Raw genomic sequence first — 22,279 nt, forward strand, 5'->3', positions numbered from 1 at the left:
ATTAATCTGTCGTTATGTTTGTTTCACATTTTACAGTGTGTTTCTAAAACTCTGCAAGAAGAGGAATAGACCAGGGGTTTAAAAAACTAAGGGAGAACACCATTAATGTGTTTGTGTTCAAGGACTAGAAGGCTTTAACGAAAAACAACAACTCGGTTTTTTATTCCATTTCCAATATTGTAACAGATTTCAGAAGGAATGTGCCAGCGTGGACTGGCTTTATATTTTATTCCTTTTTTCATTTCCCGTGAACTCTCTGCTCCTAAGGCTGCAACCTTCTTTGCCTCTAATCCCCATTCTCTAAAATTTTAAAACTGGAGGTAAAACAGGTCAGCAAATTACATTTCGATTACATGAGGGCATCATATTTTATGGAACTGACTTCAAGAAGAAGAAAAGCAGACCTTATAATCAAAACCAAACATTGTGGCTATTTTGTGGCTGTCCTCCTAAGTAGGTCACATTGTTGCTGGTCACAGTTGTGGAATTTACCTCAAAACAGCTGTTGTTAATTGTTAAGATATACAGTATTCTCTTTCGTGCACATTTGTCAAAACAGTCCATAACAGATATACAAGCTCCGGTCTTAAGAAAACTGTGAGAGAGTCAAAAAAGATCCATAAAATATGGCTGTTGGAAATGAAGAACCTCTCTCTGATTTTCATGTCTCAGTCATTTACTTTAATTTCTACAGCATAGTAAGGTTGGGTGGAAAGTTTTCTTGGATAGAAACTGCCATGCAAACTACCATGGCATTTTTATATCCTTTGATAAATTGTTCAGGTTTCCCTCACCAAATTCTCCTTGATAAGTTGCAATTTATTTAAATTAACATTTATTTTTAAATCTAGGTGGCGAACCACCACCATATAGTTTGAAGTCTTTTGAATTTCAGTTGTACATGAGAACTCTGTAACATGTACCTGAGAGCTTAGTTGTGTTACTTCTGACTTCCTCTCTGCTCTCTTAGTTGCAAAAGAAGATCCCACATAGCATGGGTTTTTGTTGGGGGGGGGGGTGTTGTTTGAGAAACCCAACTCCAAGGGGCCCAAAGACACATGAAAGGACACATGCAGGTTTTTGAACCAATGCCAGTGGGTACATAACTGTGCACAAAATGATGCTTACATGCAGCAAAACGTTAAACCGGGATCAGCATCATAATGTTTTCTTTCATCTGCCCATCCTGCTGAATTCTGGTCTAATAGTTTTCCAAATGCCACGGCAGCATCAGCCAAGCAGAGGTTCTAGTTGGATAAATGTTATTTCTTTGCGTTTTTAGATACAAGCGTTGTTTTATTCAGCTGCTTCATTTGACAAATGCCTACCAGTTTGTAACATTTGTTTCATTTCAACAAATTTATTTAGGGGCATTCTGCAGAGCATTGATATATTTAATATATAGCTCTGAAATGTGCTTTGTTCTATTATATATGCAGTATTTATGCTGGCAGTCTCCTACTAAACTATTAACAAAAATTGTGTACTCTTGACTCATCATGTTTGCACTGTGTTTAACACTCAGAATATTTTTACTCCTGAAGTCTTAAGTGTTCTTTAGCTAACTTCCATTGGATGAAGTTGATGTTTTCTACTTTATTTAAATTTGCCTTTCATTGCACTTCCATTGGAGTTTTAGTTTTCTTACTGAATAAGAGGCAATAATGGTTCCTTTACAATTTCCACCAGTGCTTACCCATTATCTGTTTTATTTTATCTTTTATAACAAACTGTATTTCTCTTCCTGAAAGAGCATTGCTATACATAAACCATTGTTAACACAGGTTGTTGGTGCAGTACTGAAGACGGATGAACTTTCGTCATTTCCAAATTATAACCACTAGAATCTCCTTAAAGCAGAAGTTTTTAGAGATTATAATTTTGAAATGACAGAAGCACTTTTATTAGTTTTCCCTGCCTCCCTGAAGGAGTTGGTGGTGCCAGTTTTCTCTGTTGATTTTCTTCCCTTACTCAGCAAGTTGCTAGATAACATTGAGTATTTAGACCTACGGTATTCTAATCTGACTTTCAGACTCGTTTTAGAACAGAAGCCACTTTGGTTGTTCTAGCTGACAACTTTCACTGGGAGACAGGTAAAGCATGCCCTGTTAACTTGTGCTTTTTATAATTAAGTTTTGGTGGTTAAATTTAATTTATTGAAGGATTTGGCTTGGCTTAACAATACAGTCATACCTTGGTTTTTGAACAGCTTAGTTCTCAAATGTTTTGGCTCCCAAACACCACAAACATGGAAGTGACTGTTCCAGTTTGCAAACTATTTGTGGAAGCTGAACATCCAACAACATCCAATTGGCTTCAGAAGCTGCACTTTGGTTTCCGAATGTTTTGGAAGTTGAACGGACCTCTGGAACGGATTCCGTTTGACTTCCAAGGTAGGACTGTACTGCTCACTTGGTCTGATCTGCAAATATGGTTTATTGCATGCTGATATATTTAATTGCTGCTTTTTATTTATTTGTATATTGGTATGCTCTTATATAAAGAGCGTTTTTAAAATTTGTAATGCTCTAATGGAATTTTGTTGGGGTGTTAGGGGAGGGGCAGTATCTCTGGTGAGGGACATCGCATGCTCTTTCTGGGTGCCTTATCCACCAGGCAGACATAGCATCATATTGTGTAAGGCTGAGCAAGCATCACTGCTGGTGATCATCACTGGCCACCTGCAGTTGAGACACACAGTCAGAAGGTTCACATATCACAGCTCTTTTGAGATCTTTCACACTTGGACAGGGGATGACACTTTTGAATGATCCCCCATTTGAATAACCAGGAGAGCATTCACACGTGCGAAGTGCGATGCACAGGTCAACCTATACACAGAATTCATCTCATGAAGCTTGGTTTGGAGCATCTATGAAATCTCAAATCTTCAAATGAACAACAACAATGGGTTGATATGGCATTATTTAAGGCTTATGGGGGGGATCTGATGCTGAGAGACATCTGGTTCTTTTTTATGCTCTTTGTATTTTTAAATGGCTACAATAACTTAATCCAGCCCTTCTGTCTGTTTATATATTTTGCATTCCTTATTTCTAGGGCAAAGTATTACTAAATATGTAGAGCTTGTGTAAAATTTTGCATATTCAATGAGTGGAAACCTTTGCTGAAAAGCAATACAAATCACACAGCAATAACTTGCACAGTCTCTTGCCCACCAAGTCTCAGAAGTATTGCTGACCTGTTGCTTCTTGGGTAGCTGAGGGAATGCAAGACTTTCTAAAGCCTTAAAAGTCGGGGGGGGGGCTTTTTTGCATAGCTCCATCTGGTATGGAAGATTTGAAAGAAAATGTACAAGGAGAACTCAAAGAGCACATGGAAAACTACTGTTTTCAATGCTAGTACAAGTACAACCAAATACTTTTGGGCTCAGCAACATTTCAACCCAAAATAGGGCGGAAATAGGCATAATTAGGGGAAAGCCCATTACTCGGAGCTCTATGGCATATAAATATTGTTCAGGATTATAAATTACTCATTAAAGGCATAAATTAAGAAATGTATGTGCCCATCCTATTGTAATACTGTGATGAGTCACCCTTCTCTAACGTGTGACCCACCCTTTCCCACTCAAACCTAATGTGGCAAATCTGAGCTTCCATTATCGGAATAGGAATGAAAAGATGAAATTGGTTTGTTGCTGTTCAATATTCCCCACAAGATTTCCGTGGAACTGTAGAGTTGGAAGGGACCCCAAAGGTCTTCTAGTCCAACCCTATGCAATGCAGGAATCTCAACTAAAGCACCCATGACAGATAGTCATCCAACATCTGCTTAAAAACCTTCAGTGAAGGAGAGTCCACCACTTTCCAAGGAAGTCCGTTCCACTGTCCTTCCTGATGTTTAGTCAGAATCTCCTTTCTTGAAACTTAAAGCCAATGTTTGGGCCTACCCTCCGGAGCAGGAAAAATAAGCTTGTTCCATCTTCCATGTGACAGTCCTTTAGCTCCTAGATAGATGGTTCCCTTGTTGCTTTTTCCACCTTCTGGGAAATGAAACTGACATTTATTAAGCCAATACATTGCCCAATTAAGTGTGGATCTGCACCCTTTGGTATGGTTGCCAAATCAGATTCAGAGGGCTGACGTATTTTTAAGGACTGCATAGAAGAGAATTTTGCCAGTATGGCTTACTGCATCACTGTAGCAATGGGGTGCAGAAAGGTCTATTTGGTAAAACTCTGATATTTTTAATGCAACATTTATAGTTACAGAAGTCCTTGTGCCATCCACACCTCAAGAAGTTAGAAATTGATGCAATTCATTAAAAATGGCCCAATTTCCTATCAGCTTTCCTATACATGCACAGTATACTAACACATGATGGGGTCTCTCTCTGTGAGTGTCCAACTCCCACAGTCCTTTTTATAGTTGGGACAATTTGATTTTTTGGTATCATTTTGAATCTTGTTCCAACTATGTATTGCTATACATTGTGCATATAGATCAAATGACAATTAAAAAACCACAGTTACTGAAAGAATTCATCTGGTAATATGGTCATTTTATTTTATTTTTGTAGTTTTTCACATTTAGGAACAACTGAGTTATCCATGAGCAACACCTTGTGTGCTAAACCCATTTACTTGAGAGTAAGTCCCATTGGTTTCACTGGGATTCCAGTGAAGGGCATAAGCCTGAGAAACATAGCAAAGGACTTGGGCCTATGCTCTTGCAATAGGAAGCTGCCCCTCAGCTTCATGGTTTTCTAGAATAAAAATATCCAAGAAAGGTAAACTAATTTCTTCATGTAAATCGAGTCACTCTCAAAATCACAAGTCAATTGTAGCAATGCCCCTCTTATAAACAGCAGATTAGGGAAGGAAAGCAAACCAAGTTGGTCTTTCTTTCCCTGCATCCAACCCCTTCAGGAGCGAGTGTTCTAGTTCTTCCTCCTGCTGTTTAAACTTGCCTCAACCTCTTGGCCCCCAACTGCTTAATCTCTTCCCAACTTTGTTTAGCTTAATCTGAGCCAAGAAGCAAAGTGAAAGAAACTAGATCTTGCAAAAATCAGCCTGCAATTAACAAGACCTTATTAATGCCACATTTCTGCTCAGGTAGCCCAAAATGGGTCAAGATGTAAGAAAAAGGTGACTCGTGCAAAATCTTAGCTCACACTGCCTGTGCAATATGCGAAGGGGATGTGTGTGAATTTCACCTGCACTGACACACATGACACAAGCATGTGGAAATCCTTCACTTTTCAGATAGAAAGAATGAAGACACACAAATCATCCATTCATCCAACAAATCAATAAATCTGACATCAGGAATCACAAGACAGAGAAGCCAGTAGGAGAACACTTCAGTCTCCCAGGACATTAAATACAGGATCTCAAAGGAGCTGTCTTATTACAAAAGAATTTCAGAAATAGACTTGAAAGAGAAGTTGCTGAATTACAACTTATTACTAAACTGAAAACTATGGAGAGACCTGGCCTGAACAGAGATATTGGATTCTTGTCTCATTACATATGCTAAAGCTATTTTTGGTCATCTGCATACTATCCCTTGCTTTTTCCTGTAGGACTAATATGCATTACCACACCCACTGAGTCAATCACCCATCTCCTACTATCCTCCTGAGAAAAACCCCACCCACCCTCCCACTATATATAAGGGTCTGGTGACTTCTGTTTCAGAGTATCTGAAGAAGTGTGCATGCACACGAAAGCTTATACCTAGAACAAACTTAGTTGGTCTCTAAGGTGCCACTGGACCATTCATTCGTTCGTTCATTCATTCATTCATTCATTCATTCATTTTGACTGCGTCAGACCAACACAGCTACCTACCTGAATCAAAACATGAGGATCATGCATAAAGATTGTAACTTAACAATATTAAATGAGCATATGGTCAAGTACAGGACATATTTAGATTAACCATAATCTATGGATGGTTATCTACGGATGGTTATTGAATCTATCTTAACCAGATTCTACGGATGGTTACTGAATCTATCTTAACCAGATTCCACCACATATTATGCTGTACCATATTACCAGAAAAGATTCCAAACTGAAATAATTTTGGGGCTGAATTTCAGAACAGCCCTTTTGGAATTTCCTCCAAGGAAACTAAAGAGCAAAAGAATTGGAAAGAGCGGTTTATTTATTCCACCCTATTTTTAAAATTTGTTATGAAATTGTGCAATAGAACAATTTAAAACAAGAGGGATACGTTACATACACACACACACACACACACACACACACACGGTTTAGCTCTATGTGATAACCAGGCCATTGCAACAGGTGATTTTAGCGGGTTTTGCAGATCAAGTCTAACCTTTCAAATCCAGCAGCCTCCCCACATCCTTATATTTCACCAAAACTACGACCTCCAAAGCAGTTCGTAAGCGGTACATGCTGTTGAACTGAGGGCCACATGCATCCGTGCAAACATAACCAGAAATGTGTTGCACAACTAGAATGCTCTTCAAAAGTTGTGCCCAAAGCATTTTATGTTGTGCCCAAACACCTATGCTTGCTGTGGGTCTTTTGTTTTTCTGGAAAGCTGTGCTATACTAAATGCACCTCAGAAATCAGCTTTTCAAAACTGCAACTTCATTTAGAAATTTTATTTTAATTTCCTTTTGATGGGACACGATAAACAGTGGTTAATAAAAGTATCTAAAACACCAAACAAGGCGTTTCACTCTTGCGCGATTTATATACATCAATCATCCCTGTATGTTGTCAGCCCTTACCTTATTGCACTTGCAGATAAATGGCCGTAGGAACCACTTGCTGAAGAACTGCTACGGGAATTGTTGAGAATTGTGACCAAGGAGTTTGGAGATGTCCGGATCATGGTCTGAAGGTCAAAGCTATGATCAGACAGAGGCGATAGGGACAGTGTTCGCTTTCGGCTTGGTCTAGATGGCAGCCTGGGACTTGGAAACCTGGCGCCTGTTATGTAAACAAAAACAATTATCTACCCAAGTACCCGAGCCTCTTTATTTATTACTACTGGCTATGGATATAAAGAGTCGCCACAGCAGTACGACGTGCTTTTGACAAGCCCACTCTTTCCACTTATGATCTACTGGCTACGATTTAAGAAAATTAGGAAGAAAAATTTATCTTTCCATTGCTTACCTCAGGGGAGCTCTGTTTATTAATGTGCAAGCAAAATGATAAATTGCTAAACAAAAGGAAAAGACTTTTATGTGTTATCCTTCTCATTTCTGGTGATTTATGAATCTGATGGCTGCTTAGACATTCACATCATTAATTCACTAGAAGCAAGGAGACGGAGTGGTTCAAATCTGAGCTACCGGCGAACCCAAAGCCCTACCACATTAATGAAAAAAGCCAACAAGGACTTCTAAAACACAAATGGAGATCAAGATTCTGTTTTCAGTTTGTTCATAATTTCTGTTCGAACAATGCTGAATTCAAGATAAGCGTGAATAAAATAATATCGTTTTGAAAGCATTTAGGACATATCTATCTCACCTTTGCTCCCAGGAGCTCACAGTGGTTTTAAGTGATTTTCCCAAAGCCATGGCCAAGCCCAAACAGACAGACTGTGGACCTTTTTCAGCCCAAGGGCATGGGCAGTTTTCCAGGCACCACATAGCAGGGATGGAAACAGTCACAGCAAGCAAAGCAATGGGTGTGTTTGCTTCATTCCAGCCACACAAAAGCCAGAAGACCATTCCTTGCCCGGCTCCCCCCTCATCCCCATCTAGGCTCCTGCATTATCTCAGTCCAGGGACACATTCCAGTCAGGCAGAATCACTCAGAGAGGGAGCAGAGTAGGGCTGGTGACAAGGCATGACCTATGGCAAGTCCTGGGAGTCTAACAGAGTCTCCTGGAGGGGCACATTCACCGCCCCAGATCTGGTATTTTGTAGCCCTGCTTTAAACACTATTTTCAAACCAGCTCTTTCATTGATTGTGAACAGCTCTTTCACTATTTATTCACGTGACTGGGCTTATCAGCTGCAAGGCTTCATTACACAATTTTTAAAATACCTCTGGTATTTTATTATCCACCATTTGAAAAGTGGATATGAAAGTATTTTGCAGGTTTTTAAAATTAAAGCTTGGAAGTTCTCAGAGCAACTACAGTGGAATTCCCTTTCCACTAATAAATGCAGGTTATGATCCAGCCAAGGGATTTTATGTTCAGTTTGGTGGGGAAGATTAAAGGATGCGGTTAACCCTTGAGGGTCTGCATTTACATTTGGCTGACACGCCCAAAGTGGCATATCTATTCTACCAACCACCTTGGTAATCCTTTTCATTCAAGGGATTCAAAATCCCCACTTTAATGTTCTACTTTTTCCACTCTTCACTAGTATTTCTACTAATACTACTCCTCTCCTTACCTCAAGAAAAGAAGACTAGTCCTATTGGTTGGAACACATAACGCCCCCCCCCCCCCCGCCCAGTATGCTGCCTCTAATGATGTCTGGACCAAGAAGACTGTGGGGCGGGCGATTGCATAAACATGACAGAGCACCAACAAAGTGCTGAGTCTCCTGATCTCCCCCTGCTGTGCATTTGTTCAAAGTCTTAAACTTGGTATTTGAATGCTTGCTTTATTGCTTCTATCACTACATGATCTGATCTCTAGTTACGTTCCCATCTGCGCTTCATTTTGGGGCTCTCTTTGGCCGTAACCCCACAGATAAGACTGCCAGCAAGAGTGTCAGTTATCTGCCATCTGGACTGTGGTTCTCTTCTTGCTTCTTCTACATCTGTATAACCAGCAGGCCTCCATGTTGTTCCAATCTTGCTCCGGATACCGCGTTGACAAGTCAGCATTTAAAAGTGAATGTAAAGATTTTTTTATTCCTCAGGCTCCTTATAATTTAACCTTTTTCATCTCTATTTTACAGGCCTGGCGGTTACTGTGTGCCTGCCTGCTACTTCAATTCAATACAGCGCTTTGATACTTGAGAATGGCAGTGTTTTTTATTTGCCTTGGATTTTAAAAGTTATTAAAGCTTACAACTAAAGGCCATCTAATTAAGGACACAAAGAAGTGCAGAAGTGACATTTATATAGTTTCTTTTTAATTAGTCAACAAACGAGGAAGACCAACACCGCCAACACCGCCATGCAGCGCCAGCGAGAGCAACAGTCTCTAGCGAGCACCCAGTGGCAGCAGGGTGATCATGTCTGATGCCAATTTATTTAATGCATTTACATCCCACCCTTCCTTCAAGGGACCCAAGGGGGGCACACAGTCCCCCCCTTTTTATCCTCACAATAACCCTGAGAGGTAGGTTAGGCTGAGAGTGAGTGACTGCCCAGTGAGCTTCATGGCTGAGTGGGGATTCGAACCCTGCTCTCCCAGGTCATAGTCTGACATTCTCTAAACCACTAGACTACACTGGCTCCCTATTTCACTGAACACCATAAGTTCAGGGCTCTGAGCATTCTTAGGGGTGACGCTGCGTTTTGTTTCAATCAGGTATGTATCATTTTGGAATGGTATTAAAACAGAAATCGGAAGGGTGTGTGTGTTTAAAATGCCATAGTTCATTTAAGCATATTGACCTGAACCCTAAAATGAATGCTTCCTATTGTGAATATAACTAGATGAGTTCCATGTGAACTAGGAAGCATTTGTAAGGGACCTTTGACTTCTGGGTTAGGAGCTGCACCAAGCATCTGGGGTAAACCTCTCACAAAATAACAATTTTCTTGATAAAAAGTTGGAGAGATTGATCTGTTCCATCCTAGGCATGAAGGCCACTGCTGCTGGCATTATTCTTCCTTACAGCATGGCTTATAAGGCTGGAAATGAACTGGGGCCAACCAAAAATTCATCAGTGGTCCTAGCATGCTCAGCGGGAACACTACACATGCAGAAGCACGCAAGACTATATAAATTTAAAGATTTGGGATTTTTTTATTTAAAAAACACACCTAGCCGAAGAAGCCACATTGAGGTCCAAGGACTTAAGGAATGGCCGTGGCTGTTGAACCGAGAAAGACAGAGATGTTCTAAAGGAATCATAAACCAGGTAAATTTTAACTATACAACTGAGAACAGCTAAGATACAGAATGATACGGGATTAGTTTGGGGGGCAGAATGGAAAATGGGGGGGGGGGGGTGGCAGGAAGAATGGAAATGGGCCTGCTCAAGCTCCTAACAGATTATACTATGTGTTCATGGTTGGTGGACCATAAGATGATTATATTGGAATTGATTATACAAAAGTATGCTGAACTTAAATGTTTGGTGGAAGTGCGTCACAAGGTTAAAAAACTCACCCACCCCCAGCACTATATAGCAACATACACCCTTAAAGCAACAAACACCCTTAAACACCTTACTGTATTGATATAAAATGCTGATGTTCTGGGCTGAAACGCTAGAAATAACACTGCAACTTTTTGTTGCAGGTACCACTTTTTACTATTACTGGTAACAAAGTACAAGGCACTACACCAACTGTCTTCCATTGCCATCTGATTTTCCCTCTACCTTCCCTTCCCTCGGCCTCTGCATCCATCTTTGCTGTTGTTTCAGACCCCGACCTCAGACCTATGCCTCCTCCTCTTCTTATTCAGAGGCTATTAAGAAGGGTAAGTTGATGGTTGGCTGGGTTAATGCCAGCCAAAATTTCTGTCTTTGTCATTATCTGCCTTTGCTTCACCTTTCTTTATCTTTACACACTTTTCCTGCTATACAGCGGTACCTCGGGTTACATATGCTTCAGGTTACAGACTCCGCTAACCCAGAAATAGTACCTCGGGTTCAGAACTTTGCTTCAGGATAAGAACAGAAATTGTGCTCCGGCGGCGCGGTGGCAGCAGGAGGCCCCATTAGCTAAAGTGGTGCTTCAGGTTAAGAGCAGTTTCAGGTTAAGAACGGACCTCCAGAACGAATTAAGTACTTAACCCGAGGTACCACTGTAGTAGGAAAGGAAACTTTTCCCTGGCAGCAAGAGCTCAAATTTTCAGCATGCAAAGAGTTAAGGTGGCAGTGGATAGCTGAGGACAGTGTCCTGGCCGATGGTGTTGCAAAATAAACTTCTTGTTCCCTGTGGTGTTGTCCCTTAATGGTGTTCCAAGAAGACTGTGGATCTGGAGGAAGCTGGGGCTTCACCCTTCCCACTTTCCTGCCCCTCTCAGATTTCTTCCAGTTATCTTTCCTGTCCACAATGATGAAGCAGCTCAGGACAGACAGATTTATGTATGGGCACCTGGAACATTCTTAAAGAAGATTACTAATACTAATTTACGTATCTGCAGCATCAAAAAGAGACCAGTCCCTGCCACGCGGCACTCACAATCCTAATTTTGGTGATCAACAGGGGTTATCCAAGATCAGCAGGGAGTATCCAAGAGGCTGGCTCACAGTAATCTGAAAACATATAATTAGGAAAACTACCAAATGCAATTTTTCTTGACAAAATGAAGCAGAATGCATCTGACTTGTAAGACAGCACTGCACAGCACTGATTGTAGAACTTAGCTATGAAATGCAAACATGGGCATTCTCGTTGCTGTTTTTAGCATCTTAATCTTGGCTTCTTGCTAATTGTTTTGTTTTTCCTTTTCTCATCTAAAATTCTGACAAGGAAGAAAGGAGTTTCTTTGGCATGATGAATGGTAGGACATTCAGATTCCTATTTAATGACAATTAATTTACTGTACACCCATGCAAGTTAAGATAGTTTTAATTAGTTTTTACAAAGTAAAAGGCTAGCTTCATCCTCTGTTTAGATAAAAGAACCTATTGCCTGACTAAACAAATTCTCATCAAATAGGGAAGGTGAGGCTATATGACCTTCCCACGATTCACTCTTAATTTAATTCAATATTTACAGTTTAAAAACAAGCAATTTGCATAATGCTGCTGTGCATTTGTGTACGTTTTTAATACAGGAAACAGTCGTTAATAACAATATAAAGAGTTGATGCTGTAATGAAGCTCAAGTAAATGGTATCGCCTTAAGAAGCATCCCAAACTAAAGTCTACACTCAGCGAAAAGAGAGGGAGAAGGAGGAAAGCACTGCACACAGACCTCCCTGCCTGGCCCAGTTCTTACCACTAGGCTCTCTGACAGCAGTCACTCATCGCTCTGCTGCAGAAGGAGGGGGAAAAGAAGTCGTCTTGAGTCATATGCACGTACAGGCACACAGGTGTATAGGGAAGTCCATCCAGTTATAAAAAGTGCTCCTTAACATGATATTTCAAATGATGTCTTCAGGAGCTGCAACTTGTACATGTACAGATGCTTGAAAGAGAGAAGCTAAGGGGCCTGGACATCCCCTTTGCGCAGAGTTCCTGTACATAAGACTGCCCTCCCTCACACACAGACCTTTTGAACATGTCCCCTGCCCTGGGTGCAGCATGGGAATTAAGACATTTGTCCTGCTGTAACGGATAGGAGGAGGGTACATTAGCATCTTTGAAATGCACACATACAGAGACGCCCCTTTATTGACGCGGAGAGGGATTGGGCAATACGCATGGGTCTTCAAATCAGACTCCCTAACATGCGTGGATTCGATTCCTAATGACAGCTTGATAAGCACAAGAGACCAAAACCATATTCAGGCAATCCAAATCCCTCATGCAGTGAAGGAGAGCAAGGATGCGCAGGCTAGCTCTGCTTCCTCCCTGTCCCTCTCCCTTCCATGAGCTAGAGGGATCAGTTCAGCAGCAGGGAACCTTTCCTACTCAAGTAGCTCCCATGCACAATTAAGATGCTCCAGGGTCCTAACACCCTGGGAAGCTGCACAGGTAGAGCAGGGTCCCTGCTTTAGAAGTTATACTCCAACTCATAAACCTAAGAAGGCCAAAATGGCCCATCCAGCCCAGCATCTTCTTCTCACTGTGGCCAACCAGACCCCTGTGGGAAGCAGCAAGCTTCTGGTTGTCCCTGTGGATTCACTTAGAAGGCACCAAGGGCTAAGTCTATTCAGTGCCCGCAACAGTCGCCTTGGTAGGTGCCACCCCAGCTGTCACTGACACTTGGCTAATGAAACATAGCAAACAAAGCAAACTAACTACCCAGAAGCCATTAACATGAATTGTATTGAATCTGGATGTAATCCCAGTCCTTCCTTCCTTCCTTCCTTCCTTCCTTCCTTCCTTCCTTCCTTATGGCATTTGTATGCCGTTTTTCTGAAGCTCAAAGCAGTTTTCTCAGAACTGAAACAGTATTTTCAAGCAATATAAAATATGTAATACACAAGAACTTATTGTTATTAGGCACAGATGAGCTCCTGGCTTGTGTATCTCCTCCTTTGCCTTCCCTTGGAGCACACATGCCTTCAAGTAGCCCTTTGAAAGGTGTGGGAGGGGCTGGAATCTCTCATTATACTGACATATATATAACAAAACCATCTGCAATGCAGACCGATAGTAGCAACGCAGACTCCCCTACCATCTCCCAAATCCTACAAAGTGGTTTTCTGTGAATCTCAGCAATACCCATATATTATAGTTGGTTTATCTTTGTATGAACTTGTCTAGTACCACTTCCTTCAAAATAAGGTTTAAGTATCGTATTCATCACCAGCCATTAGCAGCAAAGCAATTATAACTAAATATAAACAGACCAAATTATACTTGGATCTTCTCCATGGACTGAATGAAACAGTGTTACTTTCAGTTCCAAAAACATATCTAATTCACGTGTGTCTTCTTTTAGCTCCGTAACGGTTTTGGTGATACCTGGGTCAGTCTTCAGTGGCAACTCTAAAGATGAGCCAGCTCTTATGGCAGCAGAATGCCCATATTGTTTCTCAACCCTTTCCAACTCCAGGAGTTGAGAGCAATTACCGTATTTTTCGCTCTATAACACGCACCCGACCATAACACGCACGTAGTTTTTAGAGGAGGAAAATCCGTAGGCATGCCACCCGTAGGCATTTCCTCCATAACACGCACAGACATTTCCCCTTACTTTCTAGGAGGAAAAAAGTGAGTGTTATGGTGCAAAAAATACGGTACATTGCAAGGATATGCCTAAGATGTCGTAAGTATACATGTAAAAATGTGTGACAGTGACATGGACCCTTCAGAGAGCAGAAATGGCTGTAACTCTCTGTACAAACTCAATAGCAAGTCCACTGGTCTATCTGTGCTAGCTTCTATGCAACTTTAAAAATAATGTTTACAAGGAAAATGAATAACGGCACAAATAACAACTATTTAAATGCTACAAAATTGCCTTTGGGGAAAATTCACTTTAAGTCAGTAAAAAATGAATTTGGCAAACAGCAAACTGAACGTTTTGTATTTTCCAATCGAGCCACAGATAAAAATGGCTTCTTGTGGATTTCCCTTTTCAAGACTTTGCCAAATCTATCTCTTTACTTCTGAAGGGTCACAATTCTACATAGAGCAAACCTTTTCACATGAGAGTAAGATCAAGAATGTTTTGGAGCTCTTTTATGATTCCAGGAATGGCTCTACCCACCTACGGTAGCAGGTGGTGGGAGGTATAGTGCTGCACTGAGCTGCTGAAGAACATATCTTTTTGTGTGATATGGCCTTCCCAGCACCCCGTCTGATAACCTGGGGCCCTCAGGTGTGGTGAAGGATGCAGTCCCCTCACCAGTGCTGAAGTAAGATTCCGCTGCCAGTCCTGTACATGGAATGGGAGAGCTGTCATCTTGTGCTCTGCTTTAGGCAGAAAAATGTCTTAGGCCAGCACTAGCTGTTGCAGACAAACATCTCCATGTACACCCAGGTGTGGGTGTTTCTGTCTGTAAAAGCTCCCCACCCTCTGTTGTCTTCTTCAGCAGCAGTGCCTGCGGTGGGGTGGAGCCACAGAACCACCCTCCTGACATTGGTGTAGATGTTGCTTATCTGGAGGTGGTAGCAACAGGGCAGTTGCAAGTTTGGGGTCACGTGGGTGCCCCACTGTGGTCACCAGTTCACCCACAAAGCCCCACACTGGTCACTGCCCTGCCACACCCCAGCCACGTCTAAGGAAGCAGGCAAAGCCAATGTCAGGAGGGAGGCTCTGTCCTAACACACATGCCACTGTTGGGACTTCTCCTCTGCAAAAATTCAAAATGTAAGTTCTTCTGAGACTGACTTCCCCCCTTTTTTCCTGGGGGAGGGGCTCACCATTCATGAAACCTTGTAGAGTGCCATTTACATTACTTAATGTAATAGTATTGATAGTGTCTCAGATTCAGGGGCCAAGAGAAAGGAAAGTGGGAAGAATCAGAGCAGGCATGTGATGAGAGGTCTCTCACTGGTTATTTTGGATCACAGACTAATATGCTGCCACTACGAATTAAAATAGTGAAGTCACCCCAAAATTGCTTTCTGTTTAAACCTCCAGACCAGGAATTTTCAGCCTTTTCAGATCCAGAGCCCCCACGGGCCTTTGGGGGCTCATTTCTTAACCTATTACCATGTATTTTGCATAGCAGAAGAGCTCCCATGGTCTCAAACCACCAGTTGAAGGCCAGTACTCTGAGACAATACTAACAGGTCTCGTGTCTCCACTGACAACAGCTCCATCCCATGGTTCAAATTATTTGCTGATCCGGCGTTTTCACCGAGTTCATAATTTTCAATTCACCTCTTTGGTAGCAACATCACTTACTATCCATAGCATGGAGATATTCCATATGAAGAGCGCTGGCTCCTGCCGTGGCAGCTGATGGGAGGATGTCGGCATATGGGCTGCGCTGCCCTGCCAGGAGAGCCATCTGGTGGTAATATTCAGCGGGACTAACTCCAGCGTGCGGAACTAAAAACAGGACATAAAAAGCTTCATTAAATGACATGTGGCAAACAGGATGCAGAGTTTCATTTTCTTCTTTCTCTTGCCTATAATGATAGCAATTTGTGTGGTCCCCCCCCCCCCCTTTTAATATCATGCAAGCTGTGATAAGGTATTTGTTTTCAAAACACCCTGCAAAGTGGTAATGTGAAGAATTCACCAATATGTTTGCTGGCACATAGTCAGGTTGGGATCCAAAGCAGGTTAGTGGCTGTATATATTTATATTTCTCCCACCCTTTTTTCCTGGCAGGGACTCAAAGTGGCTTAGTGATAAAATAAGAATAGCTAAAAACATTGAAAAATCATTAAAAAGCAATTAAACATTAAAAGAATTAAAACTTACAAAAAGCATACACTCACAACAAAAACAGCACGGCACTAGCCCCCTCATTAAAAGCAGTCAGTTCCCAAAAGCCCGTTGGCAGAAGGACAACAAGGAGGGAGCCAGTCTAGCCTCTCTAGGGTAGGAGAGAGTTCCAGGTCCTTTTGGCATTTAGGTCCTTTTGAAATCTATTTGAAAAGTTAGCTGTGTCTAATTCGTTTCCCACTGATTTCAGAAGGACCTAAGTGGATCTTGCTCTGGATCAAACACAGTAATTTTATTGCTATGTGCATTTGTAAAATGAATTTCAATGGAGTGAATAGCAGAAGTGGGAACGAATGTCCTTCAGCTTGTTACTGAAAAGTTGGAATAGCAAGTTTCAGCCTGGCTGGGCAGCAGCAAAAGGTACCACTGGCATCTGCAGCCTTGCCGCTCATCCAAGCTAGGTCAGAAGGTCAGGCAAATCCCAAACAGACTCAATACTAGCCTGGATCTGGTGTGGTGATCATGCCCAATGTCCTCACCTGACGACTCAGGGGCCAACTTGGGATCCAGTGAAACCCAGGCTGGCTCAGTCCTTCCCTCTTCTGCTCCATTTGGAGACTTCCCATAGGCCACTATTGGTGGGAGTCCCACTAGCAGACACTTCCACACACCTGTACCTTTGGTGCTGGAGGAGTGGTGCTGGCACCAATCGGGAGGCAGAGAATGCTGGAGCTGTTGAAACCTCAAGTGCCACATGCACAATGAATCGGGGTTTCAGCTTCCTGCCTTAGGCACAAACTAAGGTGGCCTACTAAAGATGTCAAAAAGGATACCACTTACAAGAAAGAAGATGTCTGGAAAGAATGGAGCTGAGCGAAAAGGAGTTTCTGAGCAGGAGGCTAAAGAGGCAAACCTCAGGGCAATTTTAAATGTGGCTTGTCTCTTTAGGAATCAGAACCTGTTCAACAAAAAGAGCAAGCGACGTTCCGAGTGTGTGCACAGTTCTTCCTCATACACAGCCCTTCTTTGGACCCCAGCCTACGTCATTGTGAGATTATGCCTTAACATTATGAAAGTAAATCTATTCAAAATCCAGTTTTCAGAACTTTATACTTCTTGGGAATGAAAAGCAAACTAAGAATGTTTAATGTATTTTTGAATTACTAGTTGGATTTTCAGCATAAAACCCTTCTTATACCACTTCACCATCCATAAAATGTTGGAGAAAAACAGTGGGGCAAAAATCCTTCCAGGAAATCATTGATTTTAAAGTTTTACAGTATTAGACAACAGCAGTATCTTTCCAGACACACTTAAAATACTTCCTGAGCTTTCTGACATAAGTGTCTGGGTTAACTAACAATAACATTAGCTGAAAACTTTAAAAGGCAAGTCTGGAGAACCTGCAAGGGCATGAAATGAGCACATAAAGATAAATTACACTACTGGCATTCTTTTCCCTGAAAGATGCTTTACTTCTGAAACGAAGAAACGCCTTCACTTTCCTTTCTTGCTGAAAGAACAGAGCCAAACAGGAGCACATGGGTAAGAAGTTAGCTTTACTGAGCAGGGTGATTTACAGAATTACTGTAGTAAGAGCTAGCTGAATTCTGCAGCGAGGTGCTTTTCAAACAATGCTTCCCAGAGTTCCACAGAAGGAGCTCAGAGAAGCCCTCTTGAAAAGACAGATTGCTCGTGACTACCAATCTTCCCTGCAATCCATAGCCTCGGGGAAGGGGCAACTTCTGATCATAGGGGAAACCTAAACTGATTGCCCTAAAGGCAATGATCAGGAGATGGTGAAAAAGGAAACCAGCATGCAACTTGCTAAACTTCATTATTTGGAAAGTTAAGTTTTGAAGTACTGGAGTTATTTCTCTTCATTCTCACCTGGGACATAGAAAAGGTCTTTTTTAATATGGTTGCCCAGCATGTACACATTTATGCATTTGATCCCCATCATCTCCAACCAGGACAGTGAAGGACCTTTGGGAAGCTCTGGAGAGCAGCTGCCAATCAATGCACACAAAGTGTGGGGAACTTTTGGCCCTGCAGGTGTTGCTGAACTGCAACTCCCATCAGCCGAGCAAGTACGGCCAATGGCCAGGGAGGATGGGAATTGTAGACTAACAACACCTGGAGTCTCAAAGGTTCCCCACACCTGGTGGAGACAAACTGAGCTATGTTCCTAATGACAATTCTTACAAAAATTATTAGAAATTACATACTTGCTATATAAATATGAAGCTGTAGATCAAGGGAGATCTAGAGACCAACAATATATAACTGATATCCAAATAGGATTTTTCAACAAATACCAAGGTATTGACATACACACATGCCCTATAAGTTTTGAGGAATTAACTAAATGTTTTAGACGAAAAGCTAAACTTTCTTTTTCACTATTACAAATGCCCTGCATATGTAATATAAATTCTGATTGACAACAGGTCATTAAAATTTATTCTCATAAGAACAAGCACCCATAAGTAATGGATTATCTGTAAAGGTATATGTTCTTATATGTGAGGATTAATTAGTTACGGTATTATCCATTTGGGCAGCGAGAACAGCTCATTTTTCAAATTCAGCTAAAGGCAGACTGTCGGTTTTGTAAATCTGCCATTTTCATATGTGGTGGGAAGCACTTTTCCCTTAATTAAAATAGTATTCTAATTGTCTTCCATACACACTAGCTAGCTAATTTGACCCATTATAGCTCAATTTAGCAGCAATTACCATTTTAAATACTCAAATTACAGTATTATTACTGTACAGTTAACAGAGCCCAGCATACATATCCCCCCCCCCTGTTACTCAGATGAAATACCTACCTTGGTTTTCTTTTCTCTCCATAGGAATTTTAGATGTTCCTACGTTAGCATTATTTTATAATATTAACTTTGGGTAGGTTCACACGATCATGAATTTTCCATTTTCCTCATGAGTAAACTTTTTCAGTCAGTCAAGAACGTTTACTCTAGATTTCTTGGTCTTGTGAATGGCTCAGGACGTGGCCAAATCATGAACTATCCAAGGTGGCCCTTTCTGAACATGCTAGCACACAGCCTGCATATATGTCACAGAGCAAGCTGGTCTGTAAATCCCACAGTTGAAAGTTGGAGTTAACTTTTTATTAGTGAAACACCATCTTTACAGCCTTGGCTGAGTTTCGGGCCTGATGAGCACAGTTGCTCATGCCCTGTAGGTCCTACACTATGAAATCCGCTGCTGTGACTAAAAGCAGTCTAGGTCTCCTCCTCTTCAGGACTTCTTGCAAGCAATTGGAGACGCTGCCTGCATGCAGACTGTCTTTGCTCCTCCTGTTTCATACCTCTTCTGGAAGTCAGGGCAGGGAGAGGAGCTTGTCGTAGTAGCGGTGGGGGGGCACCCGTGACTCTTCGCTAGCCTGACTCATATCTGCCGCTTGACCTCCCCCCTCCTATTTGCCAGCTTCAGCTTCTGCCTCTGATTCCGAACTTCTCTCTGCCACAGACTCTCCCAACTCACTGAGCCCTGTTAGCCCTTCAGCTTCTGACACCTCCACTTCCCTGTCTTCTCCCTCTGACCACTCATCGTTGTCCCACCACTATTGCCCAGGCTTTGAGCCTTCTTCGCTTGGTGATTCCCCAGCTGGTTCCTCCCACCATTCCTTGTGTCTAACCAGTCCATGACAATATATATGGACCTGCAACTGGAAGGAGGGTTGCACCACACGGCAGAAGACAAAAGGGCAAAACCAGCTGGGGAGCAGCAGATGCATATACTTTTTATATGAAATTATTAAATGTTCCTGGAGATTTGTTACATTTATGTAATTTTCGTAGCTGCCCCTGATGAAGAACACACATTTTAGAACATGTGAAATTTGCAAAACAGGTTTGCAAAAAAATCTTTCTTGCATTCACTTGTGTTGCTTTCCCCATCAATCTGCAGAGATGTGAAACCATTCTCAAGGCTGGATTTCTGTATTCTTATCTAAACATGGGTTGGGCGAAAATACAACTCATAATTATAAAATCCAAACCTTGAAAGCAAGGCTAATTGATTCAGATAAATAAAATGATGCTGATAACATGGCCCCTCTCTAATTTAAAGCTGGCTTAATTTTAAGATGGTTCAACTAAAAGCAATGGGGAAAACTAGTTACAACTAACTTGTTCCACTGCTTTCAATGGAAACTAGCAATGACTAACTTTAGATGGATTAAGATAATTTATGCTTTTTAAACATAAAGAAACTCTTGGTTTATAACTCTGAATTCAAGGGGATCTGTCTTCATAATGTTTTGCCTACCAAAAATTTGGCAAGAATTACATTTTTTTCCAAATTAAATTTAATACAAACAATCACAATCCCATGGAATGAAGACAAAACGCTTGTCTCCTTTTAAAAAGTTCTGGGAAGAGACTATGGCTAAATGCCACGAACTGATTCCAACACATTGTATTGCTATCTTGCCTATTTTATACTGGGGTAAGCAAGAAGAAAGGCAGTCCATGGCGGCAGGAGTTAGAAGCAATAAATATATTTCCTTATTTAAAATTTCAAACAAGATGGTACCTTTAGTTGATGTTTCAATGAAATGTACAAATGACCAGCTATAGGCTGATGGAAGTATTGAAACATTTATGACATAATAAATGTTTGACAAACCTGCTGCAGCTGATTGGAAGGAGCTGAAGAGATCCTTTGACAAGATTAATGTAACTGCTGCCAAAATGAGAGCAAACAGGAAGCCGGTCTGAAACTCACCATCTGTGGGGCTGAGGCCCCGAGCCGCTGAGATCATAGACAGAGAAGGGCTGCTGTGCAGTGATCGGATATAGTCCATGTAAGGGTTAATGTAGGGATGAGGGGGGCTAAAGGGAGATTCTGATGCTGAAGCAGGGTTCCTGTGGGGGGATATTCTGATGAACGGCAATTCTGAATATGTTGGGCTACCGGATAGAGCAGAAGGCCTAGAACAGAAAGAGAACAAAATATACAGTATGTTTGGTGTGATATTTTTTTAAAAAAAATATAGCATACCCTCACTTAAAGTTAACTGTTATCCACAACGAAGATCAACACACACCATGTTGAATCCAGACTAAGCTGGTTGAAATCAATGGGACCTGAGTTGGGTTGTGACTAATTTGTCCCGAAGATTGTCTATGGGACCCAAGTTCAACTGGTTGACTCAAGGCATATTTCCCATTGCACAGATAGAAAAGCTGTGGGAAACATGTTTTTCCTTCTCCTTTGAAAGTGCTAGCAAGTGTGTCACCAACACTTTTAAATGAAAAAGCTGTTTGTCACCCTGCACCCTACAACCTCAAATAGCATGCATCCTGCAAGGAATGTGACAAGTATATTATGTAGTCTGTATGATTAATGACGGTTACAAATACAGAGGTACCTTGGTTTAAGAACAGCCCTGTTTACGAACTATTCGGTATACGAACTCTGCAAAACCGGAAGTAGTGTTCCAGTTAGCGAACTTTACCTCAGTCTACAAATGGAAGCCGAACGGTGGAAGGGCACCAGCGGTGGGAGGCCACATTAGGGAAAGCGTGCCTCCGTTTAAGAACGGCTTTGGTTTAAGAACGGACTTCCAGAACGGATTTAAGTTCGTAAACTGAGGTACCACTGTACACCAACACTTATGCCCAGTCGCATCCAACAGGAACATAAGAAGCTAGCTGGTATAGAAACAGATCATTGATCCATCTAGCTCAGCACTGTATACACTGACTGACAGCAGCTCTCTGGGTTTCAAACAAAAGTCCCTTCCAGTTCTACCAGGAGGCGCTGAGGACTGAACCGCCACCCTTTTGCATGCAACCCATAAGCTCTACCAGCGTATTAGAGACAGCAACATTAATGGTGGCTGTTGCGGTCAGGGCAGGATAATCTCAGTAATTACAGATTTGATTATTCTGCATATTAATGCAGTTTACATATGTTTAACTCATAGAGAAAAACAAAATTAAAGTATTCACTAGAAGTGTGAGAGGAGCCCCAGTAGCCTGTAGAAGAGAAATGCCATCCTGAGGGAGCAGAGCTTGCTTTACTTTGACCCTTCTGAGCTACCAGTCCCAACATGTAGAGCAGGTATCCCCAAACTCAGCCCTCCAGCTGTTTTGGGACTATAATTCCCATCATCCCTGACCACTGGTCCTGTTAGCTAGGGATGATGGGAGTTGTAGTCCCAAAACAGCTGGAGGGCCCAGTATGGGG

The 22,279-nt window shown here is 41.7% G+C and overlaps 1 protein-coding gene across 7 annotated transcripts in view; it reads right to left on the minus strand.

Moving 5' to 3' along the window:
* GLI3 (GLI family zinc finger 3) overlaps positions 1-22,279 on the minus strand; it is a 239,092-nt gene that overhangs the window by 61,636 nt on the left and 155,177 nt on the right. For all 7 annotated transcript variants that reach the window (XM_028749954.2, XM_077916535.1, XM_028749953.2 and 4 more), the window contains 3 exons: positions 20,813-21,018; positions 15,569-15,715; positions 6,733-6,934 (listed from right to left, as the gene is read on the minus strand). In XM_028749954.2, coding sequence (XP_028605787.2) covers positions 6,733-6,934; positions 15,569-15,715; positions 20,813-21,018 — 555 coding nt within the window. The remainder of the gene's footprint in view (positions 1-6,732; positions 6,935-15,568; positions 15,716-20,812; positions 21,019-22,279) is intronic.

The sequence above is a fragment of the Podarcis muralis genome, chromosome 12 (assembly GCF_964188315.1).
Source record: "Podarcis muralis chromosome 12, rPodMur119.hap1.1, whole genome shotgun sequence".
NCBI classification, from domain to species: domain Eukaryota; kingdom Metazoa; phylum Chordata; class Lepidosauria; order Squamata; family Lacertidae; genus Podarcis; species Podarcis muralis.